Source organism: Podarcis pityusensis, assembly GCF_964106645.2.
Source record: "Podarcis pityusensis genome assembly, chromosome: 5".
NCBI lineage: Eukaryota > Metazoa > Chordata > Lepidosauria > Squamata > Lacertidae > Podarcis > Podarcis pityusensis.
Window position 1 is genome coordinate 83,626,006 of NC_138032.1, and position 25,101 is coordinate 83,651,106.

Genomic DNA, 25,101 nt, shown 5'->3' on the forward strand with positions numbered 1-25,101 from the left:
ACAATGCTGACACCTTAAACTGTGTGTTTCAGCATAGGTAGATTGTCTCCTGTCTCGTGCTTTAAAAAAAGGGATCTAAATGCAAAGTGAGGACATCCACAGTATCTCTCCAAATGATTGGAATTGGCCTTCTAATGAAATAAATAGTATGGACAGTCTCTTGTCTTCTGATGAACACCATCTTAAAAAAAAAAAGCTTTTTATAGAATGTAGGGAAATTACAATGACAACAATGCATATATTCTTCTTCTCCTATTCTTCTTCCTTTTTAAATGTTTCTGTTCTGATGACTTGCCAGACTGGACCAATAAAATTATGGATTGTTGACAACCTTAATAGAGATAGAAAGGAAGAGAAAATTAGAACATAAACGACTCATGGTTCCTACAGAATTGACTCCATACCTATTAAATAATTTTGTAAAATTAAGGGGGGGAAACAGGAGTAATGCTCACAAACTGACTTTATTCTGCTTGTTTTGTCCTTTCTTTTTCAATTTAGTATCTCCCCTAACCTTGAGTTGGAAGCTCTTTTTAAACGACACTTCACTCAGGTGGAATTTTTTCAGGGTTCAGTTCTCAATCCGCATGACCTGGCTAGAGTAAAGGTATTGGTTTCCTTCCTTTTTTTCTACCCTTCTGTTTGGTGTCTGCATTTAACTAAGGATTCTGCTGTATAGTTACAGTTATTTTCTTTCCCCATGGAAATATGGGATGTGTAATTCTGTGAGGAAGGCAAGAAAATCTTACCATCTTTACCAAACTAAACTACAGTTCCCATGATCCTTTGGGAATAGCTATGGGAGTAAAAGTGATACTGGTTTGTAGTATAGGTACAACCCCAAAACAATCTGTTGGTTATTCCAACTTCAGAGAGGATTGAAAGGAACCTTTCAATTAATTATCAGCAGGAAAAGAGGCGGGGGACTTGATGTGCTAGTAAACTAGCAGATCAGGTATAAAAGGTGTGAAAGCATTTGTTATTTTCAAAGTGGGTGGTGTCTCCCCGCCCCCCATTGGAATAACATCAAAATATGCCTGCAGATGCCCACAGTTGAGGCAGTTTCTGAGCCAGGATGGCAATGTGAGAGGAAGCTATGGAAGCTAAAACTCTGATTGCATAGAGTTCCAGCTCCCGTGGAAACCTTCATGCATAGAGGTCTGAAGGTATAGATTTCCTCAGCTGTCACATCCGCGTCTAATATGTGGATGTCGGAGGTGAGACCAACAACATGACCCTGCTGCTTCTTTCTGTGTGTGGATTCTCTTAACGCAGATAATGTGTGAAGGAGGATCCCGTACCTCATCTATGAAAAGGTTCAGGGTTTGATGTTATGTTACCCATTCTTTTCAGTTGCTTTCACTCCTTGGGGGTTTTCTGTTGAGGTAACTGTGTTTCCACACTTTCAGTCATGAGATTGTCCCGGCCTGCAATAGTTTCCCATGACTTTTCACAAATCTTCTTCCAATTTGTTGAAAACCTCAAAGAGGATTCTTCTACCTCTCCCCACAACCCATGGAGGTGTGTCACCCCTCCCAGCTTCTTCCCACCTGTGTTTATGGAGTTTACATCATTGGCAGAAGCGACTTGCGTGGTGGGGCAGGACCACAACACTAGCTTCCTGGCAGTGGTGTTGCTGTCGTTTACCAAGAATGGGAGTTGCATTGGGGAATAGCCAATCTGGCATTTGTGCCCAATGTGTCCACACAGACCTCCCCACCATCTCTTGGTAAACGGCAGTGACAAACCTATGGTTAAATTGGTGTTGTGCCTCCACCTCACTAGGCAAGCCTTTTCTAATCCTCAGGAGCCTTCCACTTTCTGGAATGCTGTTATTGTTGAATGGCTAGGCTTTTGAGGCCTAGTCTCCTCTGCATGAGCCAATATGGTGTTAAGGATAGAGTAGTGGAGGACTAGAGATACCCTCCTTGGTTCGCCACTGTGAGAACAGGATGCTGGACTAGATCAGCCTTTGGACTGATCCAGAAAGCTCTGGATGTAGCACATGGCATGGTACACCACACACACATATACATGATTCTGCAGTCTAGTGCAGGAATGATGAGGTTCCATGGAAGCTGATAAGGGTTGGAGAAAATTATTGTAAACATCAGATTGCTCTTTATGTTTGTTTTCTCCTTTGGTGTCCAGATAGAGTCAGCAGACGCGTGCCTAATCCTTGCCAACAAATACTGCGCTGACCCAGATGCTGAAGATGCCTCCAATATTATGAGGTAATTTAGAAGACGACATTTTAATTCAGTTTTACTCAATGAAACAAACATTGAAAGAACAGAACCAGGCCTATCATTGGGCAAGCGAGGCAACTGCCTCAGACAGCAAATGCTGAGGAGGAGGAGGAGTCCCTCCTGCTGTTCCCTTCCATGCCCCTTGGACCATTCCTCTCCCTTGGAGGACAGAGCTATGTTTGCTATGTGGCATGTCCTGCACCCCTCCCACCTAAATTAGCCTGCCGCCTCATGTCTGGTGAAGGACTTGGAGATAAGATTAGACTGTTAGTCCAGTCAGCTTCTGCATGTTGAATGAAGCTTCTTGCCCACCTCAGGCAACAAAATCTCAGAGAAGAAGCATTGGGTCATGAACACAGATATCATACTGTTTCCTTTTATATTTTCAATCTGTTTCTGAGCTCTTGGGATATGTTGGGTTAAAAGTGAGGATAATGATGGTGTTTCTCATAGCATCCTCTTCCTCTCTCTCCCTTTCAGGAATTTGTTTGTTTGTTTGTTTGTTTGTTTCATAAAATTTATATACCGCTTGATTGGAGGAAAAAGCCACAAAGCAGTTTGCAAAAAATAGATAACCTTATCACTAAAAAAAAATAAAAAATTGCTACCATAATTAAAAAACAAAACAAAACCTACAATAGAGTATGCTAAAATAAATTAAAACTCATAAAGCTTTCTAGACATCTTGGTAGGCTTGTCTAAATAAGAATGTCTTCTGCAGATGCTGAACAAAATTCATTGAAGGCGCCAGCCTGATATCAAAGGCAGGGAGTTCCAAAGTGTTAGTGCTGCCACACTAAACAATTGAGTTTTCACATAGAAAAATGGGAACTGGGCAGAACAGGAACTGCTCAGATTCCAAGTCCAGCATCATAGGCAGGAAGTGCTGAGACATTCCTCTCCCTTTCCCTCTCAACATTTCATTCACTGAGGCTGCATGTTCCCAAATCTAGCACTTGTCATAGGATCACACTGTTAAAATCTATCCTTTCCTCACAAGTATCTTAGCTAATGTGGTTGCAGTTGCCTTCATTATTGCTATCACACATTCCTAGAATCTGTAATGTTCCCACTAAGTGGTTCCTTCAGCATATCATAAAAATAGCACATAGACTCTTGGGAGATGCATCATTTGTGTGGTAAGCAAATCTCCCTGTCATATGAGTCTTGTAAGAAGGGTTTTTTTTTTTTTTTCCAGAATCCAGTTAGCTATGTAACAATCTGGCTGGTTGGGGACATGTCACACCAGTCTCCTTCTCATAAGAAGTTAGTTCCTACCTTGCTTCTAACCGGTTGGATTTAAGCTTTATTCACAACTGAAAAATACAGCTCCCAGTCTGGGTGGTACCGATTTCTAAAGAAAAAATATGTTATGGTTCATCTCAATGGCAGAAAGGTAGCAAAGCAATCACAAATGTAGGGTTATAATAAGACAGCTTTCCTTATTATTTGCATTGTGCTCATACAGATCTTATTTAATGGAACCAATCTTCCCCTTTTTTAAAAAAAGCACAACAACACTAAAATGTCAGAGTGCCATTAAAAATGAACTAATGCAGTGAATTGGCCCGTGTTCAGAACCAATTTTATTGGGCTGTCTCACACACACACATCCTGCAAAATGAAGGCAGAGCTATGAGAAGCAATTTAAATTCAAGGAGCACTGCATGGGGTGGTGCCCATTCTTTTTTATTTTATTTTTTCTTGAGTGCCATTTTGAGAGGAAGTTCTTAAGGCAGCAGTACAATAAGTAAGAGCAGCTGCTCTTCTGATGGGGCTTGCACAGGACCCTTGTAAGAGCCCCAGTGTGAAAACCAACTGAGGTTGGATAGCAGCAGTGTTTCACCCATAATGGCAACAACAGATCTGGGGATTGAACCCAGAATCTCAAGGTTGTGATTGTAATAAGCTTCATGGCACTGTGCTTCCTCAGGAGTCAGAGCCCTCTTCAGGAACAGGGGACTAAGAGTATGGAACTTCAAACCCTGAGGTTGGTATGAGCCTCTGAATTCACCAGGCCTTGTATAAGTCCTATGTGTCTGGCCTTCTACCCTTGCCTCATCAACAAAATATATACATTGTGCTTATTGCGCTTCAGGCTCCAACCCCTACTCAAGCACTCGACCTCCAGGGACTGTGGGTCGGAGATCACAGTCTGGATTTGTGTATAGCCATATGTAGTTCTGGCATGGTGTGATTGATAGCTCATCCCTTCTCTTCTCCCACAAGGCAATGTGAGGAGGTAAACCCCAGACCAGCTACAGAAGTACCACAGGTGCTTCCCTGTTCCTGTTTGGACAGTTTTGCAAATAACTTGATTAACAGCACCAACTAGGAAATAGGTGTCCAAATACCTATGGCAGGGTTGGGGAACCAGCAGGGAACTCACTCAGGCATCCAATGCACAAAGAAAGTTGGCTTTGGTTTTACTGCTGGCTCATGCTTCCCGGCAGAAAGCAAACTTTGACTGTACCGCACACCAGTTGAAGCCTACTGGATCGAGTTTACCTACAGAAAGCAGGCTTTGGCTCTTAGGCCAAATCCATATTTGCTTTAAAGTACCATGCAGGGCTCTCTGCAAGCCTTGTGTGGTGCTTTGAAGTCCCAACTTCGGGATTTCAAAGTGTCCAATCATCCCCTCTCCCCTTTCAAATCTGACTTGCAAGACTAGGATCTGACAAGAACCTCTGTTACTACATATAGCAACAAAGTTGTGGAATATCCCTTTCCGTGCCCCCCCCCCCCAAAAAAAACACAACCCTGGCTTCTTTAATTTTCCAAAGGCACATTTTAATCTGGTGGGAGAACTCTTGCTTTGATTTTAAATTATATACATAGATTAAAGAGAAATCCAGATGCAGATTAGTGAGCTTTTAAATAGATTCCATGTGTTTAATTAAAAAAAAAAGTTATTGGGTGAACAGAATCCTCCTGCGTATTTGCAGAACAAACGAGTTTGATTCAATAAAATTGAATGCTTAATTAAATGCTTCAGCTAAAAAAGAGTTTAAGAAGGAGAATTAAGAGTGGGATAAATATCTTTGCAAATTGCTTCTTGCTTGTCAGAGCAAGCTATGCAACCAATTTTGTCAAGTCCATGCTTGGCTGTGGAATATAGGAGCAATACATTCCCCTCCACTCCCAGTAGCTGACTGGAAATCTTCACTTGCGGTATTGTTACCATAACATTTGTTTGTTTGGCGAAGGCTTTGGAGATCTATTTTGTGGGTGGGGAAAAGAAGCAAGGCAAGAGCATTCATATTCACTGCACCCCTTGGGAGCTGAACCACATTGTGAAATCATTTGTTCCTGTTCTGCCCTACATCTGGGACATTGTCCCTTAGCCATTATCTGCACTGTCACAAAATGGTCAATTCAAGGACAGGTCACAAGTCTCCTCCCCCCACTCTTTGTTTGACAGGAGCTACTATTTGTATTCCGATAAATGCAGCATTTTGTGTCGTGTCTTCCTGCTTTTTAATAAAGTGGATAGAATATGTATGGATTTTTAGCCAGAACCAGAGGTTCTTGCCTCACTTTAATCATGGGATATAAATTATAATGTACAAAATGTATTATGGATGGTGTGTATAGAGAAACACAGTGTCCTATGAGTGACCCAGGCTAGTCAACAAGGGAATGGGGCCCAAACATATTGATTTTTTTTGCTAACAATGTAGACAAGACCCAACAGAGCAGTAAGTTGTTACAATTCAGAGATGCTGGGGCGCAGTGTTTGACCTGGAGCCTAGCAAGTTAGCAAGTTTGAATTTGAACTACACAGTCCTATAGAGTTTTCTGCGTGGAAATGGTGGCCATAAAGTCCTGTGTTAACAGTTCACAGTAGGCTGTGCAACATTTGCCCCTTTTGATCAAACCCTGGTTTCATACCATGGTTTGGAGGGAGCCCTTAAGCCATACTTTCCTGGTTTAGGCATTATGGAAAGCTGTATTTTAAGTAGCCACTGAAGTACGTGAAGGAGTTATTGAACTGAAAAATATGACATCCTATTTGGCCATGGAGTCCTATTTGTGGAATTGCTGTTGAGTGACAATAAAAAATGTTGGTGTATTTTCTTTTCAGAGTAATTTCCATCAAGAATTATCATCCGAAAATAAGAATAATCACCCAGATGCTGCAGTATCACAACAAGGTAATGGAAAGTCTGTGGGATGCCCATCTCAAAGCTTTCTCTTGTTAACACCTCTCTCATAAGCCTCTCTTGCGAATTTCAGTAATGTGCAGGAAATTATGAATAAAGCTAATCTGTAACACAGTTACATTCTGATTAAGATACAACCTTTAAGGGTGGTTACAGCCATTTTATTGCACATATTGCCACCATCTACGCTTAATAAGTGGTAAAATCATCCTCACCACTTGGCAGAATTCTCTGAATGACCAAGTTTACTCCAGGATCTCATCCCGAGGTTACTTGGTCATTTGTATGGGTTCTCTGCAACAGTCTAACCAGTTAAGGCTTGAGGGCCTTCTCAGTTGTGGCACCCGCCCTGTGGAACACCCTCCCATCAGATATCAAGGAAGATTTAGAAGATATCAGAAGGCAACCCTGCTTAGGGAAGTTTTTAATGTTTGATATTTTAGCGTGTTTTTAATATTCTGTTGGGAGCTGCCCAGAGTGGCTGGGGAATCCCAGCCAGATGGGCAGAGTGTGTGTGTGTAGTAAAAAAACCAAGACAAAAGAGGTAACCAAGCTATTGGTTGAACTTTTTTTACTGCTAAGCGCTGTGCTGAGTGTTTCCACTCATCAGTTGTGAACGTGTGGTTAAATATGTGGCAAAATAGTAAGTACTTTTTAATGTGGTAAACCTTGATTTATCCAGCTATGACAACACAGAGGATGAGAGGTGAAGGGGCTGGAGCGGTACATTTCTGGTATCCAACATTTCTCTGGGGGACAGCTATGTGTACCAGCCAGCCAGAATATGATCCTCCTGGCCAGTTGCCTGTTAAAAAGACATCAACCTGTGTGTTCAGTGTTCTTTTTCTGTACAGTGGTACCACGGGTTAAGTACTTAATTCATTCTGGAGGTCCGTTCTTAACCTGAAACTGCTCTTAACCTGAAGCACCACTTTAGGTAATAGGGCCTCCCGCTGCCGCCGTGCCACCAGAGCACAATTTCTGTTCTCATCCTGAAGCAAAGTTCTTAACCCAAGGTACTATTTCTGGGTTAGCGGAGTCTGTAACCTGAAGCATATGAAACCTGAACCGTATGTAACCCGAGGTACCACTGTACAGTCAATAAAATTCATTTCTTGTGCACAAAATATAACACCATTTGGGCAGGACCCTGCACTCGGGGCCATTCTGCCCTTAGGGCAACTATTTTCAAATAAGAAAAGGCACTCTGCACATGCTTGAGACACTCATTTAGCAGTAGGGTAGAAGTGATTTTTTAACTGAACAACTAGCAACCCTGGAGCAGTTGCCTGTTCCCCCCTCCTCTCCCCATCCTTTGTTAGCAAAATGCAGATGCAAATGTTTGGTTAGGGTTTTCCCCCCCTCTTTTTCTTTAACCTGTGTTTTTCCTTTGCAGGCCCATCTGCTAAATATCCCAAGCTGGAATTGGAAAGAAGGGGATGATGCAATATGCCTTGCAGAACTCAAGCTGGGCTTCATCGCCCAGAGCTGCCTGGCACCAGGCCTATCGACAATGCTGGCAAACCTCTTCTCCATGAGGTCATTTATAAAGGTAATGTCTCATCTTATTACAGGACATTAGCATGGGATTCAATTTGTCATGGGGCTGAGTAGAGTGCATGGCCTAAACTCAAAACAGAGAGAAATACATCAGTTCTGATGGTTAAAACATTAAACAACATATTCCAAAGGAAAATAAAACCCATAGCCTATTACAAATTGGGCAGTGGGCCAGGTTCCTTCAAAATTATGCTTTTGTTTTTGTTTGGCACATCCATGGGCATTAAAGATTGTTCAAAGTGCATTTTTAATACTTCATTTCTTTCAGATAAACCACATGTTTATCAATGTAGAAAGCCCCCACAGGTTTGTTTTATATATATATATATATATATATATATACACATATATAAAAAGTGATCTCTATCCAATCCATATGGCAACAAAATGCCGAGAGGAAAAAAAGACACAAAAGTTTTCCTTTCTTGGCTTCTCCACACACCCCATTTCCAACCCATCAAGTGGCCAATGGATCCCTTACCTCAAGTATAAAATACAGAACATGTGTCTGTACAAAAGCCCAAGTCTCCAACAATAATAATTCATTTATCCTCTTCAGTCAAAGAGGCCCTCGAGGTTTACGTGAAAATAGTAGTAAATTATAAAGCCCAATGATTCTCAAGCAACTACAGTAGGGACTTCTCGGCTCAAACCCCACTAGTTCCCTCAGTGTTAATTTGCTCCCATTTGGTCTTTGGCTGCTCTCCCCGGATTGGGAACTTGGGCTGATTCATTTGGACAAACGGAATGCAAGGAAACAGGACGGCAGTCATGAAAGGAAGGGGATGGAATACTCTTGTAATCGTTCTGCACAGCAAACATGGAGAAGCTGCCTAGAGCATAGCAGAGGTAGACAACCTTGTAGGGGCTGAGGGCCACATTCCAATGGAGGGAAGTGGCCGAGGGCTACACACCTGTGGTGGCCAAGGCCAAAGTGAACAGGAAAACCCATTTTTCTCTTCCCCCACTTTCCTCTTTATTAATCCATTCTCCTCCCTCCTCTCTTTCTTTCCCTCCTTCCCTCTCTCATTCATCTGTTCACTCATTCTCTAGCACACATACATGGAGGCTTCCACAGCCCTAGACAATCAATTTTATTAAAGCTTTTCAACCTAATATACCATAAAATTCAAACTAAAGAGAATAATATATATCTATTTTTAAAAACCAATATAACAGGAAAACTAAAGAAAACTAAACCTAAACTAAGGGGGGGGAGCAAAATACATTAATAATAATCCTCATATGATCCTCATAAAACACAAAATTATAAATATATCTATGTAGTGCTCAGTCACCATTTTATCTTAATCTCTACACACAGAGAGCTGAAACCTCCCACCTGGCAGACCTTCCTCTTCCTCAGTCTCCCACCCTAAATAGCGGTTATATACATAATTGGCAGAGAAGGAAACAGAAGTATCTCTTTTTAATCTTCCTGTTCTTTCTCTAACACTACAGATTTCTCAAAGCAGAGGTGGGGGAGGAAGTGGGGATATTTGGGCTGCAGCAGGTACCTCCAAAGGGCCACCTATGGATGGCCCTGATGTGATGTTTAGGAATGCCATAAATATATGTCCCCAAGACACACACACACACACACACACACACACAGTATATCCTGTTTTGCAAACAGGAATGTTATTATATAGAATATTTGTTTGTTTTATGCTAGGATTGCTTTAAATTCTGTAAGTTAAGAAACGGGAGTCATTCCCAGAAGATTCTCACTGGGGAATTCATATTTTTCTCCTCTTTTGTTAAAATGAAAGAAGAAGGGCGAAATTATTGTTGGAGGAAAGTGGCTTACAATTCTGGTATTAAACAGAGTTGGAGATAGTAAACAGAAGAAAGCCATTTTGGACCAATCTGAAACCGAAGATAATTCTGTTGGCGAAGAAGTTCAGCATCATTCTGAAGTACCAAAATAATTAGATACTGGGGGAAGGAAGCAGGAGAGTAATGCTGGGAGAACCCTGAAGTGCATATGTACCCTTTGAAATCCCCACCCCTCCCCACTTTGCACCTCTCCTTCACAAATCACTGAAAATAACTGGATATTTTTTCATGGGAGATAATTTTTTTTCATGAAATGCATCCTCTGCACCTCACTTCTGGGTGCAGAGAGGGGGTAGAGAGAAAAAGTCACAAAGAGTGTATGGGTATCACATATTCCAAAGGGGAAGCTAACAAAACAGGTGCATCTGTCTACATGCCACCACAATTCCAAAGTTTATCAGATTTATTTGTGCACATATATTTTGTTGGACCTCAATCTCATCCTGACCCAGCCCCTCTTCCACAAAGTCCAGCGCTTTGTTCTCAGGCTGCACACGCTTTACGTGGGGCTGCCTTTGAAGGTGACCCGGAAACTACAACTAATCCAGAATGCGGCAGCTAGACTGGTGACTGGGAGCGGCCGCCGAGACCACATAACACCGGTCTTGAAAGACCTACATTGGCTCCCAGTACGTTTCCGAGCACAATTCAAAGTGTTGGTGTTGACCTTTAAAGCCCTAAGCGGCCTCGGCCCAATATACCTGAAGGAGCGTCTCCACCCCCATCATTCTGCCCGGACGCTGAGGTCCAGTGCCGAGAGCCTTCTGGCAGTTCCCTCATTGCGAGAAGCAAAGCTACAGGGAACCAGGCAGAGGGCCTTCTCGGTGGTGGCGCCTGCCCTATGGAACGCCCTCCCACCAGATGTCAAAGAGATAACCAACTACCTGACATTCAGAAGACATATGAAGGCAGCCCTGTTCAGGGAAGTTTTTAACGCGTGACATTTTAGTGTATTTTTGGTCTTTGTTGGAAGCCGCCCAGAGTGGCTGGGGAAACCCAGCCAGATGGGCAGGGTACAAATAATTTTTTTATACATGATGATGATGATGATGATGCAGGATGTGTGCGCCTGCAACAAAGTGATAAAACATGCAGCACAGTTACTGTTGGTGGTGGTTCTGCTCCTGGGTTCTGCTCAGTGCCAATTCCCTGTCCTGTTCTGCATTTGTTTCAAACCTCCTGGCCTTACTCTGGATTCTTATCAGGGTTTTTTTTTTTTTTTAAAAAAAAAAGCCTGTGGGTTTTTGGGTTTTGTTTTGTTTTTAAAGACGCCCGGCAGCAGTCAAGAATGTGATTACAATCACGAACAGGACCACAAAAACAAGAAGCAAATTTTTTTAGCATTGAAGCTTGCATGCGTTACCTCTTGATTTTGCAGGCTGCTCCAGCTCTGTGGAGATAGGGGAATGACATGGTACTCTCAGTTGCTCCCAGACCATATAGAAAATGCTTCAGGTAAATAACTTTAGTGGAAATATACAATGTTAGAAGCTTGCCAGCAAAATCTGAGCAGAAGTCCTGTCATTTTTGGAAAAATAGATTGAAGTGGAGAGTTTCTGCCCCACCCCCCTCTCGCAAGCCTGATTGCAAAGCAGGATAATACATCATAAATGTTTGATCCATCACTGACAACGGTGCATGATCAGTGGTGACATTGCACATACTTAACTGATTATGGCTTAACTTTGCAGCCAAATTATTTGTCTAAACTCTCCGCAGTAAAACAAACTTAGAAAACCAAAAATGCTATTTTGCATCTGAATATTTTTCTTTTTCTTTTTTCTTTTTTAAAAAAAGCAGCATTCTTCATATGGAAACTCTTATTTTGCATCTAACCTGGCCAAAGGAAAACAAAGCCAAGACAACCAAAGTACATAACATTCAATTGTGCATGATCTGAACAATTTCTGAAAATACTTAGTGTATGTATGTGTACACACACACACAGAGAGAGACACACAGAGAGAGAGAGATAGTTAGTAATGTGGATTTTAATAGCAAAAGAAGAAATAATTAAAGCAGAAGTAATTTATAGGCTGTACCCATATCAGAGTTATATTACTGGTAAAATAATAAAATACTGATGAGTACATAAATATGTACATATACTCAGGAATAGACAGAATTGTTGCTGTATGCAGAAATAGTATAGCAAATTAAATGCTTATCTACACTTACGTTTTGCCCCTTTCAGGCAGAGGTTTGCACGTTAACGCTCTGTGTCTTTTTCTTTTGTTTTGCTTTGTTTGTTTGCTGCCTTGCTCTGAGCTTTCCCCACAAAAACCCACTCTTTAAAGCCGAATTGGAGCAAATGTCAATTCGGGAGTTCCACGGATTGACGTTTTGCGCTGATTGAGTTTTTGTGGGGAAAGCTCCATAGGGCCCCCCTCAAAAAAGGTGCTTGGATACAGAACAAGTGCAGGAAAGAATGTGTGGTGGGGGGTAGCCTGTTTGGTGCCAACTGTGAGGTCCTGGAACCTCCACATTGCTTAGCTGGCTTCACATGTCATATCAGCTGTGCAGGCCAGAATGCCCATTGTTGGGTCATCAACAATCAGGCATCATCTACCAGTGCCTGTGCACTGACAGGGGGCCCATTGCCAGCTCCTAGACCTCCCTGGCTCTTCTGCTGCTGGTCCACCTGGTCGTGTCTGCGTTCGCATTTGCCCTTTTGAGCGAGAAATCAGTGACAGGAGAATAGTTCTTGATAGCCAGGGTAAGTGAATGGGCAGCAGTGACCATCTCAGTGAGGAGGTAGATGAACTCAGGGAGAGAGCCATCCAAATTCTGGGGGAAGCGCTGCAGGCAAGTTCCTGCACATGAATGAGCCCACATGAATGGCAGTTAAGGCCATGTGTGCTGCGACTCATGGCCACATTGAACAGCTGCTCTCCCAAGGTGTTGGAGTTAACAAAATCATTATCTTCTGAACTGCCCTGAGATCTTTTGATGAAGGGTGGTGTACAGTGCTACCTCAGGTTAAGAACTTAATTCGTTCTGGAGGTCCGTTCTTAACCTGAAGCTGTTCTTAACCTGAGGTACCACTTTAGCTAATGGGGCCTCCCACTACCGCTGCACTGCCGCCGTGCGATTTCTGTTCTCATTCTGAAACAAAGTTCTTAACCTGAGGTACTATTTCTGTGTTAGCGGAGTTTGTAACCTGAAGCGTCTGTAACCCAAGGTACCACTGTATATATAAATGAAATAAATTTGATTGGAAGTTGCACCGCAGAAATACCTGCTCTGTCTGCACAAACATTTATCTTCTCTGTCCTCCAAAGGAAATTCACTATTGGAACTTCCTATTGTATTGGGAAGGGCCTGAGGGTAGAAACCTGCCAAGGTGTTTAATTTCACAAGTGACAAGGATATGAAACAGGCCAGATTTGTGTCTAGTCGTGCTCTGTACTTTGTACTCATCTTTTCCGGAGCGGTACCTGTTTACCTACTTGCACTTCAACGTGCTTTCAAACTACTAGGTGGGCAGGAGCTGGGACCGAGCAATGGGAGCTCATCCCAACAGAGGCCCACGGATGTGTGTGGTGGAGTTATCACTTTGAAGAAGGGAGGAGATAAAGACAGGGAGGGACTATGCACTGTTTGTAAGAAGGAAGGAGACATGATGTATACAGAGTGGGTGTGACGGGCTGAGGACTGGGCTAAGGTGTGTTTGGCCTAGAGGTAGGAAAGGGAAACCTGTGGCCTTTCCAATTATGCCAGACAACAACTGGTCAACATCCCTGACCATGCTGCATGCGGCTGGTGAGAGTTGGAGCCCACAGGTTTTGATAGCTGCAGGTCCACCACCTCTGTTTTAGAACTACCTGAGCTGCTGTTCCTTCAATAATTACATAGAAGTAGAACTGAGCTAGTTGTGGCTTATGATGTCACTGCTGCACTGTGACCTGACAACCCTGACCGGGCAACAGAAAGACAGGAAGCAGCAGAAAGACTAGGGGCTGAGTTTCACATATTAATATGAACTCATTCGCCAATTCTTAGGTTGCAGACTTTTAGCCCTGGCATATTTACGACTGATTTGGTTAAAAGACAGAATGTAGGCTCCAGTGGTTTTCTTTGGATCTCCAAAAGTTTCATGAGACATCACCATGAAGTTTAACTGAACTGGAAAGGTTCATAAACAAATCATACATCCCTTGTGAAAAAGCACTTGGAGTACCGTGAGAAGCAGACCTTCCCTTTCCTTTTATAAAGACACAATTCTGTCATTGAAGACACAAAGTCTATATTGCTTTAGCTCCATGACAGCTGATTTTCAGTACCTGAAATCTTCAATCTCTGTACAACATGGGCTAATAAAGTTGAGCCAGCAACAATGGATTTCATTTCAGAGCACAGGTTTCAGCTGTAAAACCTTAAGTTTGTTTTGTCGAATAAACTATTCAGGCACTGGGTATAAATCTCTCTTTATTAAGTACTGAAGAGCCTAAGAAAATAGATGTGCTTGTTTCTTTCAGATATCATGTGCTGCAGAACCAGGCTTTAGCACCATTTCATTGTTGTTTCTGTGGATGTGCTAGCTGTTTTAGGGTTTGATAGTTGATATATTCCTCAAAGCTTTTCATACACTTTGGAAGACGTATGACTTCAGCTTGTGAAATGACGAAGTTGAAAAAGCACTTCAGAGTAAAATTCAGCTTTTAAAAAAATATGACAGTATGGGACAGTTTTTATGTTTCTGATGGTGGTTTTGGTGATGAAAGTGAGTAACAATCCTTCAGAAATCTTTGTAATGCTAAACTAGTTGTTGCAGTTCCGTCCTTGGCAGGAAAAGCTATTCTGCTGGGCCTCTTGGAAGCACCAGCAGATACCACCATTTTCTCCTGACCTAAAAGGCTTTGGAGAAAGGGAACATAGTGGTAGTTTTGATGGTTCACACAACCAGCTTGAGTAGCACTGTGCTCACATTAAGAACGTTAGAAGAGCCTTGCAGGATCAGACCAAAGGCCCATCTAGTCCTGCATCCTGTTTGCTCTCAAGCACTCAAACAAGGGTGCTTGCGGTTGTGAGTGTCCCTGCTTAAATGCTGACAGTATTCTAACAAAGGAGTCACCCAGGTCAAGCATCTCTCCTCCAAAATGAATGTGGCTGTGGGTCCCACTTCACTGTAGTTGCCTTCCACACTGTTCTAGCAACATATATGAAATGATGAAATCTTCTAGGACAGCATTTGCCAATCTGATTCCACCAGATGTTTTGGACTATAACTCATCGTCATCCCATGCTGGCTGGGCTGATGAGAGTTATAGTCTAAAACATCTGGAGGGCACCAGATTGGCAAAGGCTGGTCTAGGAAGTGTGCGCACCCCAATTTTTGGCCAGTGGCATGACTTCTCTTATGATCCCTCCCCTGATTCCCCCCTCCAAACCACCAGGACTACACTCGCCTTTTAGGAAAGGATTAGTGTTCTGCTCCAGCTGCAGTGGGATATGTTGTGCTGCAGCCTAAGCCAGGCTATAAGTTCAAGGTATTAAAATGTGAGATAGTGGCAAGCAAGGCCGGTGTTACTCTAATGAACTCATATCAGTGACTAGAGCTGAAGGACCTGATCAGGGCATTGGAGGGAGCACGGGGGCCATCATAAGTTGTTGGACTACAACTCCCATTATCCCTGACTACTGACCTTCCTGGCTTGTGGCTCATGGGTATTGTTGTCCAACGTCATGTGGGAGGGCATGATGTTCGCTATTCCTGGCATAAGCTGTTCTGAGATATCTGAAGGAAGAGTGAGATATTCAGATTGCATAATAGCAACAATAATCTTGACATCTCCCCACTAAATACTAAAATAAAGAGTAGTGTAGTTAGCAGTAGGGTTTTAACCAGAAAATCAGTAAACTGTGTGCATCATTTGTATAAATACTGTTTTAGAATTACTAAAAATTAAGTGGGGCTGAATGATCCAAGGAGAAATATGAAACTAGTTCTGAAAGGCCTTGCAGCCTTACAGTTCATTGATTTAAATCAGGTTGTTTCGAAGTAAGTATTCATAGGATTGCAATCTATCTCCAATGATGCCCTTTTTTCCACCTACAAAGGTCAAACCAAATTGTCTCTATACAAGAGAATAAATTGTGGGGTTTTATTTCTGCAGATGCTTATGTATGTTACTGATTTTCTACTGCTAATCCATTATCAGTTCAGAGGAAAATGCTTGGGTTTTTTAATTTTACTATTTTAATTTACTATTTTAATTTTACTATTGGATATTTTTTTTTACTATTTTGCCTGGACCTTGTTTTGATTTGTGCTCTACATGGTAATATGGCACTTCTATTCCTTGATTGCTAGCTGTCTGACCCGTTTTGTAACCAATTACACACATGCATATCCACCACTCTGCTTTCTTTAGAAGATGGAGGAAATCAGTTGTTAAGGGGGGGGGGAGCATTTTCCTGCCTATATTTGGACATGCCCGATCGTTGAAGCATTTGATTGAATTCGTTGAATTGCTTCCCATAGCAAACAGTGCTCACTTTACAAGTGGTTTAGCTCTATGACCTGAAATGCATTTGTATCTGCAGTAAGAAACCATCGTTGAAAGAGTCTTGTGTTTTGTGGAGACACACCGGCTATCACTGATGCTTTTCTGAAGCAGCTTGCCCTTGAACATGACAGTCAGATATAAGTCATTGCCTCAGGATGTTTTCAATTGATTACTGAATGGCTGCAGAATTAATTTGGGTATCTTTCAGCGAGTTGCTCCAGTTCAGTGTTTTAATATCTTTGCTTGACTACTACTGGAGACATGCATTCATATTTCATTATAAGGAATTTATATGTCACATACATATACTTAACAGATAGATTATTATTGGTTGATTGTTTTTAATTTATTGCCTGCCGTTCACCGTAGGGTCCCAGGGTGGGTTACAGCCATTTAAAATGCAACATTAAAATAATATTTAAAATGTACAATTACAAAAAAAAATACAATGATAAAAAATAGGGTGGGTCTATAAAATATACATCTTGCACTGGATTAAAAAAGAAATCAGGAAAGGTGAGATAGATAAAACTGCTATAAATTGTTGTGCTGATTGAGACGTTTAATCTGAAACCAAGCTGGACTGGAATTTGTTGGTGTCTCTGGCAGCCTCTGTTTACATCATGTGTGTTGGCTCATATTATGTATATATGATTTGTATTGTTTTATTGGTACCGTTGCTGCGGGTTTGTCATGGCCTTTGGCTAGAATAATAAAATTATATTATTAATTATTATTATTATAAAAAACAGAAACACACACTGCTTACATGGCTTAGTCATTCCTTCATAAGACTAAACATCAATTTGCTGTTATAAATAAATAAATACATGGGTAATCCAAAAGGGGACAGAAAACTGAAATAGATGGAAATTTGTGTATATCTATATCTGTATCAATAGCTGACAGCCCAATCCTATGTTGGTTTGTTCAGAAATGCATCTAATTTTACTGGGAGAAAGCACTGTGTAGTGTTGTAGATTTTGTATACAAGACACATCTGAATATTTTTCCCACTAAACTTTCCAAGTTCCTCCTGCAATTCATAGGACTTAGCTTACTTTGATCTAAGGCCATTGTTCTCCAAAAGTTGCCTATATTATTATTATTATTTTTCCCTCCTTGCTGACAATTATAGAGAGAACATGCAATGGAAACTTAACAGACATAATTAATTGGTAAAGCAGATAACTGAGATACCATGTTTAATTACCTCAAAATTGATTTGTTTTTAATCACCTCCATTTGTTTTTGTGGAATGTAGTTGCAAATTCTAAAACCGTCTCTCCCCCCCCCCCCCTTTTCTCTCTCTCCTCCTTTCTAGATTGAGGAGGATACGTGGCAGAAATACTACTTGGAAGGAGTTGCTAATGAAATGTATACAGAGTATCTTTCTAGTGCCTTTGTCGGTTTGTCATTCCCTGCTGTTTGTGAGTAAGTATTTATACAACCATTTATTTGTAAGCCGCCTTCTTCCTCTCAAATGGCACCAGAAGCTCCTTGTTCCAAACCCCAATACAGTTGTACGTTGGTTTTTAAACAGCTTAGTTCTTGCAAGGCTCTGGCTCCTGAACGCCGCAAACATGGAAGTGACTGTTCCGGTTTGCGAAATATTTTTGGAATCCTAGCGTCCGACAGGGTTTCCGCAGCTTCCCATTGGCTGCAGGAGCTTCCTGCAGCCAATCAGAAGCCACACTTTGGCTTCCGAACGTTTTGGAAGTTGAACGGACTTCTGGAGCGGGTTTCGTTCGACTTCCAAGGTACAACTGTACCATAGTTCAGTGTTAATGCAATAGCATTGCAGGACATCTTCAAATACTAAGGTCCTTTTTCCATGTACTGTAAATGCATTTAGAATTGATGTGAAGTGGCGGTGGTTTTTTTGGAAACAGACTACTTATGAGCTGTTTCTTAGAGCTATCTTCCAAGAAGTAGGACATTGCAGATTTTGTAGACATACCATGAAAGCACAGAAATTGGTATGAAATTCTGCTCCCCATTTTTGCTTTTTTTTAAAAAGCAGGTATGTAGCTCCTATTGCCGTGAAAATGAGCTTGGAAGTGTCCATGCACATTTGTATGAGGCTTGTGAGCTGAATAGGATTTCCATGGGTCAGGTGGGGCTTGGGTTCCTTCATAACTCCCTAGCACCTCCTCCCATCAATAGCTGAAGCAGAATAAATTAAGCAAATCCAGGCAGAGGGGTATTATTTTGCAATATACACGCAGGTCACAGAATCATTCTTTTATTTTTTCCAGAATGCTGATATTTACTTACTTTAAGTCAAAGTACACAGAGGACTGGTCATTTCAGGATGGGATTACATGACACATTGCTTCCATTATTAACAGTAATAAAAACTGACCAAAAAAGAATAATTAGTGCCAACCTCTAGTTCAGGCTTATTTTAATTTAATATAGGTACATTTCACAAAGAAGAGAGCTATGTTGACTGAGACATATTTAGGATACTGACATTTTCTAGGCTTTGCATTGCATATATTTTCATACCTATAATAGAGCTAGACCAAAATAATCATCTACAGAATGAAAATAGCTACATAAGCTGTTGTGCAAACACTTGGATGCTTTAGTAGATAAATTCTATAGTGGATCTCATGCTTGCATAAGATATTGTACAAGGTCTTCTGCAAGCAAAACATCAGCCTTGGGTTTAATTTTAAACATGCAGCTATCTAGGTATAAATGTCTCTTCCGTGAGTCAAAGTTGGTTCTGATTGTGGCTGGGCACTTACAGACTTCCAAGAACTTGCAGACAAGCCTCTTGGTTTAATCAAAAGTAGGGGAATTTAACTGTTGAGTAGCTACAACCAGGTGACTGAGCTGTACACATGGTAAAAACGAAGGGTTATGATGGCAGGGGGGAAAAGAATTGTTTATAACAATTATGTCAATAGTTGTCTTGCATGCCAGAGAGTTTATTACTATACATCATTCACAATGCCTTCAATAAAAGTGACAAACTGCATCTGTCATCTCCATCATATAATATGTGCAGTGAAAAATTTCAGGATTGTCCAATACAGTAAATCAGCTTAACATGATTAGAACTGAACTTCATTAAAAGAGCCAAATACATTTCAACCAAAGACTTCCTAGGAACTGTGACTGTTCTTAAACTAATCTATGACCTCTTGATTCATATTAAGATACAAGAAATGGCCTCTAGCTAGTACAATAAACTTATTGAATATAAACTTTATTGATTAATAATATACATACAGATACTATCAAGATATATACTGGAAGGCTTTGGTCAAAACTATTTTTGTGTTTTTAATGAAATTCAGTTAAATCAGTTTTTTGCTTTTCCTTTTCTTAAACGTTGTAAAGTTTAAACCATTAAGAAATATAACAGTGCGTAACCAAACAAAGCCAACACCACACTCATATTGGACAAATCTGAAACGTCATTGGAGATGTCAAAGATGATGACTTGTTTTTTTTTGGAGACACCCAACTTACCCTTTGATCCCAACGGGACAGTAGGTCTGGTGGCCAAATGATCAACTGATATTCAGATCCAGGGGGGCAAACATTGTGTGTGATGTCATAATGCCATAATGTCAAAGCTGTGTCATAATCAGGTTACCATAGAGGCAGATGTGAGGGCATCAGGCCATATGTGTGTGTTGGGAGCAGGAAGGAAGTACCCAGACTGAAAGGTGGTGCCTAAAATAGGTTGCCAGGAAGGAACCTGTTGTCCTAGTAGGGTAAAAAGGTAAAGGGACCCCTGACCATTAGGTCCAGTTGTGACCGACTCTGGGGTTGCGGCGCTCATGTTTTTTTATTGGCCGAGGGAGCTGGCGTACAGCTTCTGGGTCATGTGGCCAGCATGACTAAGCCACTTCTGGCAAATCAAAGCAGCGCACGGAAATAGGTAGAGGTGCATATTTTAAGCGATCAGATTTTCATGGAGAGAAATTGAGGCTAGAACCCAAGGAAATAGCGAATTGAACAGCGAATCAGTAATGGATCAGGTCCACAATAGTGGCTGGCTGAATAACCCTTAGTTGGACAACTGTTGGACAACTGTTTTCCATTCTCTTCCTGCATGCTATTTATTGATCATAAGCAGTCAGGGTTGACTCTGTCTGGCTGTAGTAATAGCAGGGCCACACATAGTTTCTAGGCTTGAGCTGTTTGATCATAGCATGCTGATTTTAGCTATGCTAGTGCTAACATAGTTTGAATATGTAGCTCAAATCATGTTCTTACTTGCAATTAAATAAAGCACTATCTCTTTCACACTGCAAGTCTTCATTCTATTTAGCCTTCAACCTACACAGACTGTGACAAACTTTGGATACAACATTTTTATTTCCACATAAAACTGCTCTGTGTTTTTGTTTTTTCAAAATTAGTAAGATGTTTCAAATACATTTCCATTTCTGATGATTTGGCCATATTTTATTTTTTTAAAAAGAGGTGTTTAATTCCTGTATTAGTAACTATTTCACTATGAGATACAGATTATCACATAAAAATCTAATTTATACATAATAAGGTTACCAGATTTTTTTCAATGAATCCGGGGACACTTTTCAACTTCAATGGATTTTGTATGGGGACTGATTTGTAAATCCAGGAACTGTCCCCGGGAAACGGGAATGACTGGTAACCTTAATTTATACCATATATTTAAATTCTCATCACATAATCAAGTGAATCTCAGCAATTATATGAGGATTATAATTTTACTCTTTTTTTAAGGGGGGGATTTTGGACTCTTTGAGTTGCATGTTAACTTCATTTCCATGTAGCATCATTTCAGAGGCCTGATTCTTGCATCCTTATGAAGGGGCATGAAGATGTGAGGTATAGAAATACATAAGATGCTTTCCTACTCATCCTTTTTCTAATCACCCCTGCCAGTGTATAAAACTGATTTGTGAGTTTCTGTGCTCACCATTAGCAGAGTTTGCAGTAGTTTGCAAAGCTTGGTGCTTGGTGCTTGGCTTATTAACGTGGTGAGCAGTCCCCGTGGCTTCATATGAATCTGAACCGAAAATGTCACCTGCTAAACATAAAATCTCAAACGATTCTTGCAACATTTTGCAGTGCAGCTAATCATGCCCCAGTGGGCATGGTTCATGTGAAGCAAACCCACTGGGAGCAAAAGCTCAAAGCATTTTTCATTGTCAAGGCAGCTGTGTTTCCATATGGTTCTTGAAAACATGCCTACGCTATGCCTGTGTTCAGTCTACGGCTATCATTTGTACCAAGTGCTAAGGTAGAATAATCGATAAAGAAAGAGGCCTTTAATGAATTTTAGGAGCACCCCCAAAACATTGGCACGCTCCTGAAGTATTTGATTATCTGGAAACTTAATTATCTATTTTCTGATTTAAATTAAAGAGAGGCAGTAACTCAAACTTAACCAACATTTTAATGATAACATGATTCCTCACTTCGGGTTAATTAAAGCTCAGCGGCAATTAGGATGTGGTGTTGTATATCACCAAGCTTGGAGCATGAATATTTTCATTACAGCAAGGAATTTGTGTTTTGTTTCATGATAACATAGAATACATTAAAATGTGCTTGTACTTGGTTCTTGAAAACAAACATAAATTGCTTGTACCTATTGTTTAGTCACATGGCAGCACACCTATAATCAGCTGTTTTGATATAATATACAGAGATGGAGCACTTTAAATAGCCTTTTGTGCTTTAAAACAGTTTGTAATGGATATTGCTCTTTTATAGGGATTGATAATCCGGTTCTTAAATTGCCACCCAAAATGTTTCCTGAAGAGAAATGCAAAGCAAAATGTGTGTGTGTGTTTCTTAGGCAAAAAGTCTGAGGAATTCGAAAGGAAGGGTTCTGATTAAGCTAGCACAGTTCTCAGAAGGCTTTTCACAAGTCTCAACCTTAAAAAAAAGATGAGCAAAGAAAAGATCAGGGCCAACATGTAAAGAAAAGATCAGAGCAACTCCAAGTGAAAAAGAAGTGGGGGGAAGTTCAGAGGTTTGAGTTGGCCAAACATGAAAGTGATTAAAATACTGTAGTTTTTCTCTTCGCTTTGTGAACTTTATTTAGGGACATGGACTGAAGCAGCTTGTTCCTCCCTCTACTTTCCAGCATCACAGTGTATTCCTATATCACAATGTTTGGCTGGTAATACATCACAATGTTGAAAAGCTGATGTCGCCCAGCTCACGTCTCCTCTTTTGCAGGCTAAACACACGCAACTCCCTCAACCATTCCTCATATGGCTTGATTTCCAGACCCTTGATAATCTTGGTTGCCCTTCTCTGCACACATTCCAGCTTTTTCAGTATCCACCAGTATTGTGGTGGCCAGAACTGGACACAGTATTCCAGGTGTGCTCTGACCAAGAGAGAACAGAGAAATTAGTACTATTACTTCCCTTGATCGGGATGCTATACTTCTGTTATGCAGCCTAGAATAACATTAGCTTTTTTTTTTTTACTCTGCATCACACTGTTGACTCATGCTAAGCTTATGGTCAATTAAGACCCCTAGATCCTTTTAACACATACTACTGGTAACACATACTACTGGTAGATCTTGTGCAGCTGGTTCTTCCTGGCCATAGAAAACCAGCATTTCTGAGGGCACTGTTGCATCATGTAACATTGATCATTTGGGATAAAGCAGATATTTTTTCCTAGGGGGCTGGATAGTAAATGCCTTCAGGAAGCTCAAGATAAAGGAATAAAAAGTGTGCCTATTCAGAGCTGTCTTAGACTGAGGACCATCACATTGTCCCTGTTGTTCAAGCCTTGTTCTTCTCCATCAACCTCATGCTGAAATTAATTACTTCCAATTTATAAAGCTTAATTATATTTCATTTACTTAGTCAAGTGGGATATCTATGGTATCTTCTAGGAATTGAGAGGGCAGTGAATAGAAGGAGGTCTGATTATTATTTTACCCCTTTCGGTTTCCTGCTCTGAGTGGTGGTTAGGAATGGGAGCCGGAATCACTTGTTTTTGTTGATGGTTTGGCGCATCTGATAAAAGGTTGCTGCCACACAGAATCAGAGAGGTCATTCGGCTGGCTACTAAGAAGGCAAAACGATACAGATAAACGATTTGCTACTTGCTGCAAGTCTTTTGCTTATCAGTTCTTCTTCACAGAACCATCCTGGGGCTTCAGTGATTTCCAATTATTTAGGTTCCTAATAAAGGCCTGCTTCACAGGGCCACACATGCTGCCTACCTGCAATCTGTTTGAGGTGAAATCAACCGGGGCTCAGCTGAATGAATGCCTGTCTACCTACAGATATAGAGTTGCAGTATTGCAAAACTAGATTTTTTCATAACCCATGAAAATGTTGCATGGCCACAGCCAGTTTTCCACCATGCAAATTGGGTCTGAGTTGGAGCAAAAATTAATGTAGAAAGCCAAACTCATGGAATCATAGAATTGGAAGGAACCTGCTCCTTTCCCCTGCCAATCAAATCATATTAGCATTTTGGCATTGGCAGAGGGTGTCCAGAGAGTTTTACTGTGTGTGTGTGTGTGTGTGTGTGTGTGTGTGTGTGTGCATGCACACATGCATGCATGCAGAAGGGTTCAGCAGTCTCTTGGGTAGTCACACTGACTTTTAGTTAGCATTAGCAATGAAGGAAGCAGAACCAATGAGGGTTTTACCTGCTACTGTTGCCTCTGCCAGTGCTTCCTCCTAACCCTTTCACAATGCAGAGAGAGAGAGAGAGAGAGAGAGAAGAAATGAGAGGTGTCACTGGGTTCTGCCATAGACATTATTCCCACTGAGGTCACATATGTCTATACGTGCACCTGTTCCTACAATAAATGGCACACGGACTAAATTTCCCCACTAGTAATCCTGGGATTTGCAGTCAAATCTGAGTCTGTGGTGGGAAAATATTGTGTTCCATGTGCCTTTGGGAAAGCCCGCTTCCACTGCTGTCGCTTCCTCCACCTCCCTTGTAAGGTTCATATTTTATCTTAAGGCAAGCAGAGGAGGAGGAGATAGCAGTGGTAGCCACTTCACAGTAATTATTTAAATGTTCAAACAGAACGCCATGAAAACTCCGAGATCTTTTGCGATTAGTAGAAAGGCAATCACCCATTCCTAATACCAGCACTTTTTAAAATTGTACTGGGTGGGGGTAGAATTGGCAAGAAAAAGACCTGTTACTAACCCCTGGCTATTTTGAACCAATTGAATTTTCTCCTAGTAGAATATAGAGTTCATTAAAGTTCATGAGCTTCAAAGTTACTCTTACTAACTTCCTGTATGGGTTGTCATAATTGAAAAAACAATTTACTCTAGGAAAAGGCACTTGTTGGCTACTGTCTCTACCTGTGAACCCAAGATAAGTGCTGGGACTTGCAGCATACCCAGACCACATGCTCTGTCTGTGGTTTTTTTTTTGGGGGGGGTGTAATGTCCCAATAAGGGGAACTGCCAAATCCCATACCAACTGGGCCTCCCACAACAAACATCTCCATCATGCCTGGCTTGAGTTTTAATTCATTCACCGATATCGTGATGTGAAGCATCTGTTGAGCGCTTCTTTTGCCTCATCTGGCTCCATTGAAAAGGAGAAACAGGGGAGAAAAGGAGTAACAGAACAGAGCTTACCGATAGCACTTCTCACCAAATCTCCAGACAGTTTCTCAGAGCAGTTTCATGTTGATATTAAACACAAAATTAAAAAGAAATGTTTAACATTGCAATGTGAAATATTTTTTATTTCTTACAACTTGGAAACATTATTTTCCTTTCCTTAGGGAACATGAGCCAGGACCAAAATGGGTTC

At 41.1% G+C, this 25,101-nt stretch overlaps 1 protein-coding gene and 1 long non-coding RNA gene across 17 annotated transcripts in view; one reads left to right on the plus strand and one right to left on the minus strand.

The window, feature by feature from the left end:
• Positions 1-25,101, plus strand: part of KCNMA1 (potassium calcium-activated channel subfamily M alpha 1) — a 561,760-nt gene that overhangs the window by 384,522 nt on the left and 152,137 nt on the right. For all 15 annotated transcript variants that reach the window (XM_081007630.1, XM_081007632.1, XM_081007631.1 and 12 more), the window contains exons 11-15: positions 502-607; positions 2,152-2,234; positions 6,334-6,403; positions 7,809-7,964; positions 17,645-17,754. In XM_081007630.1, coding sequence (XP_080863756.1) covers positions 502-607; positions 2,152-2,234; positions 6,334-6,403; positions 7,809-7,964; positions 17,645-17,754 — 525 coding nt within the window. The remainder of the gene's footprint in view (positions 1-501; positions 608-2,151; positions 2,235-6,333; positions 6,404-7,808; positions 7,965-17,644; positions 17,755-25,101) is intronic.
• Positions 188-20,038, minus strand: LOC308478265. Of its 2 annotated transcripts, XR_013986997.1 has the most exons (5): positions 19,807-20,038; positions 18,598-18,680; positions 15,457-15,548; positions 3,528-3,603; positions 188-331 (listed from the first exon to the last, which is right to left on the minus strand). It is a non-coding gene; the product is annotated as an uncharacterized lncRNA (long non-coding RNA). The 2 variants fall into 2 exon arrangements; XR_013986998.1 differs by lacking the exon at positions 3,528-3,603 and having other exon boundaries at positions 19,807-20,025.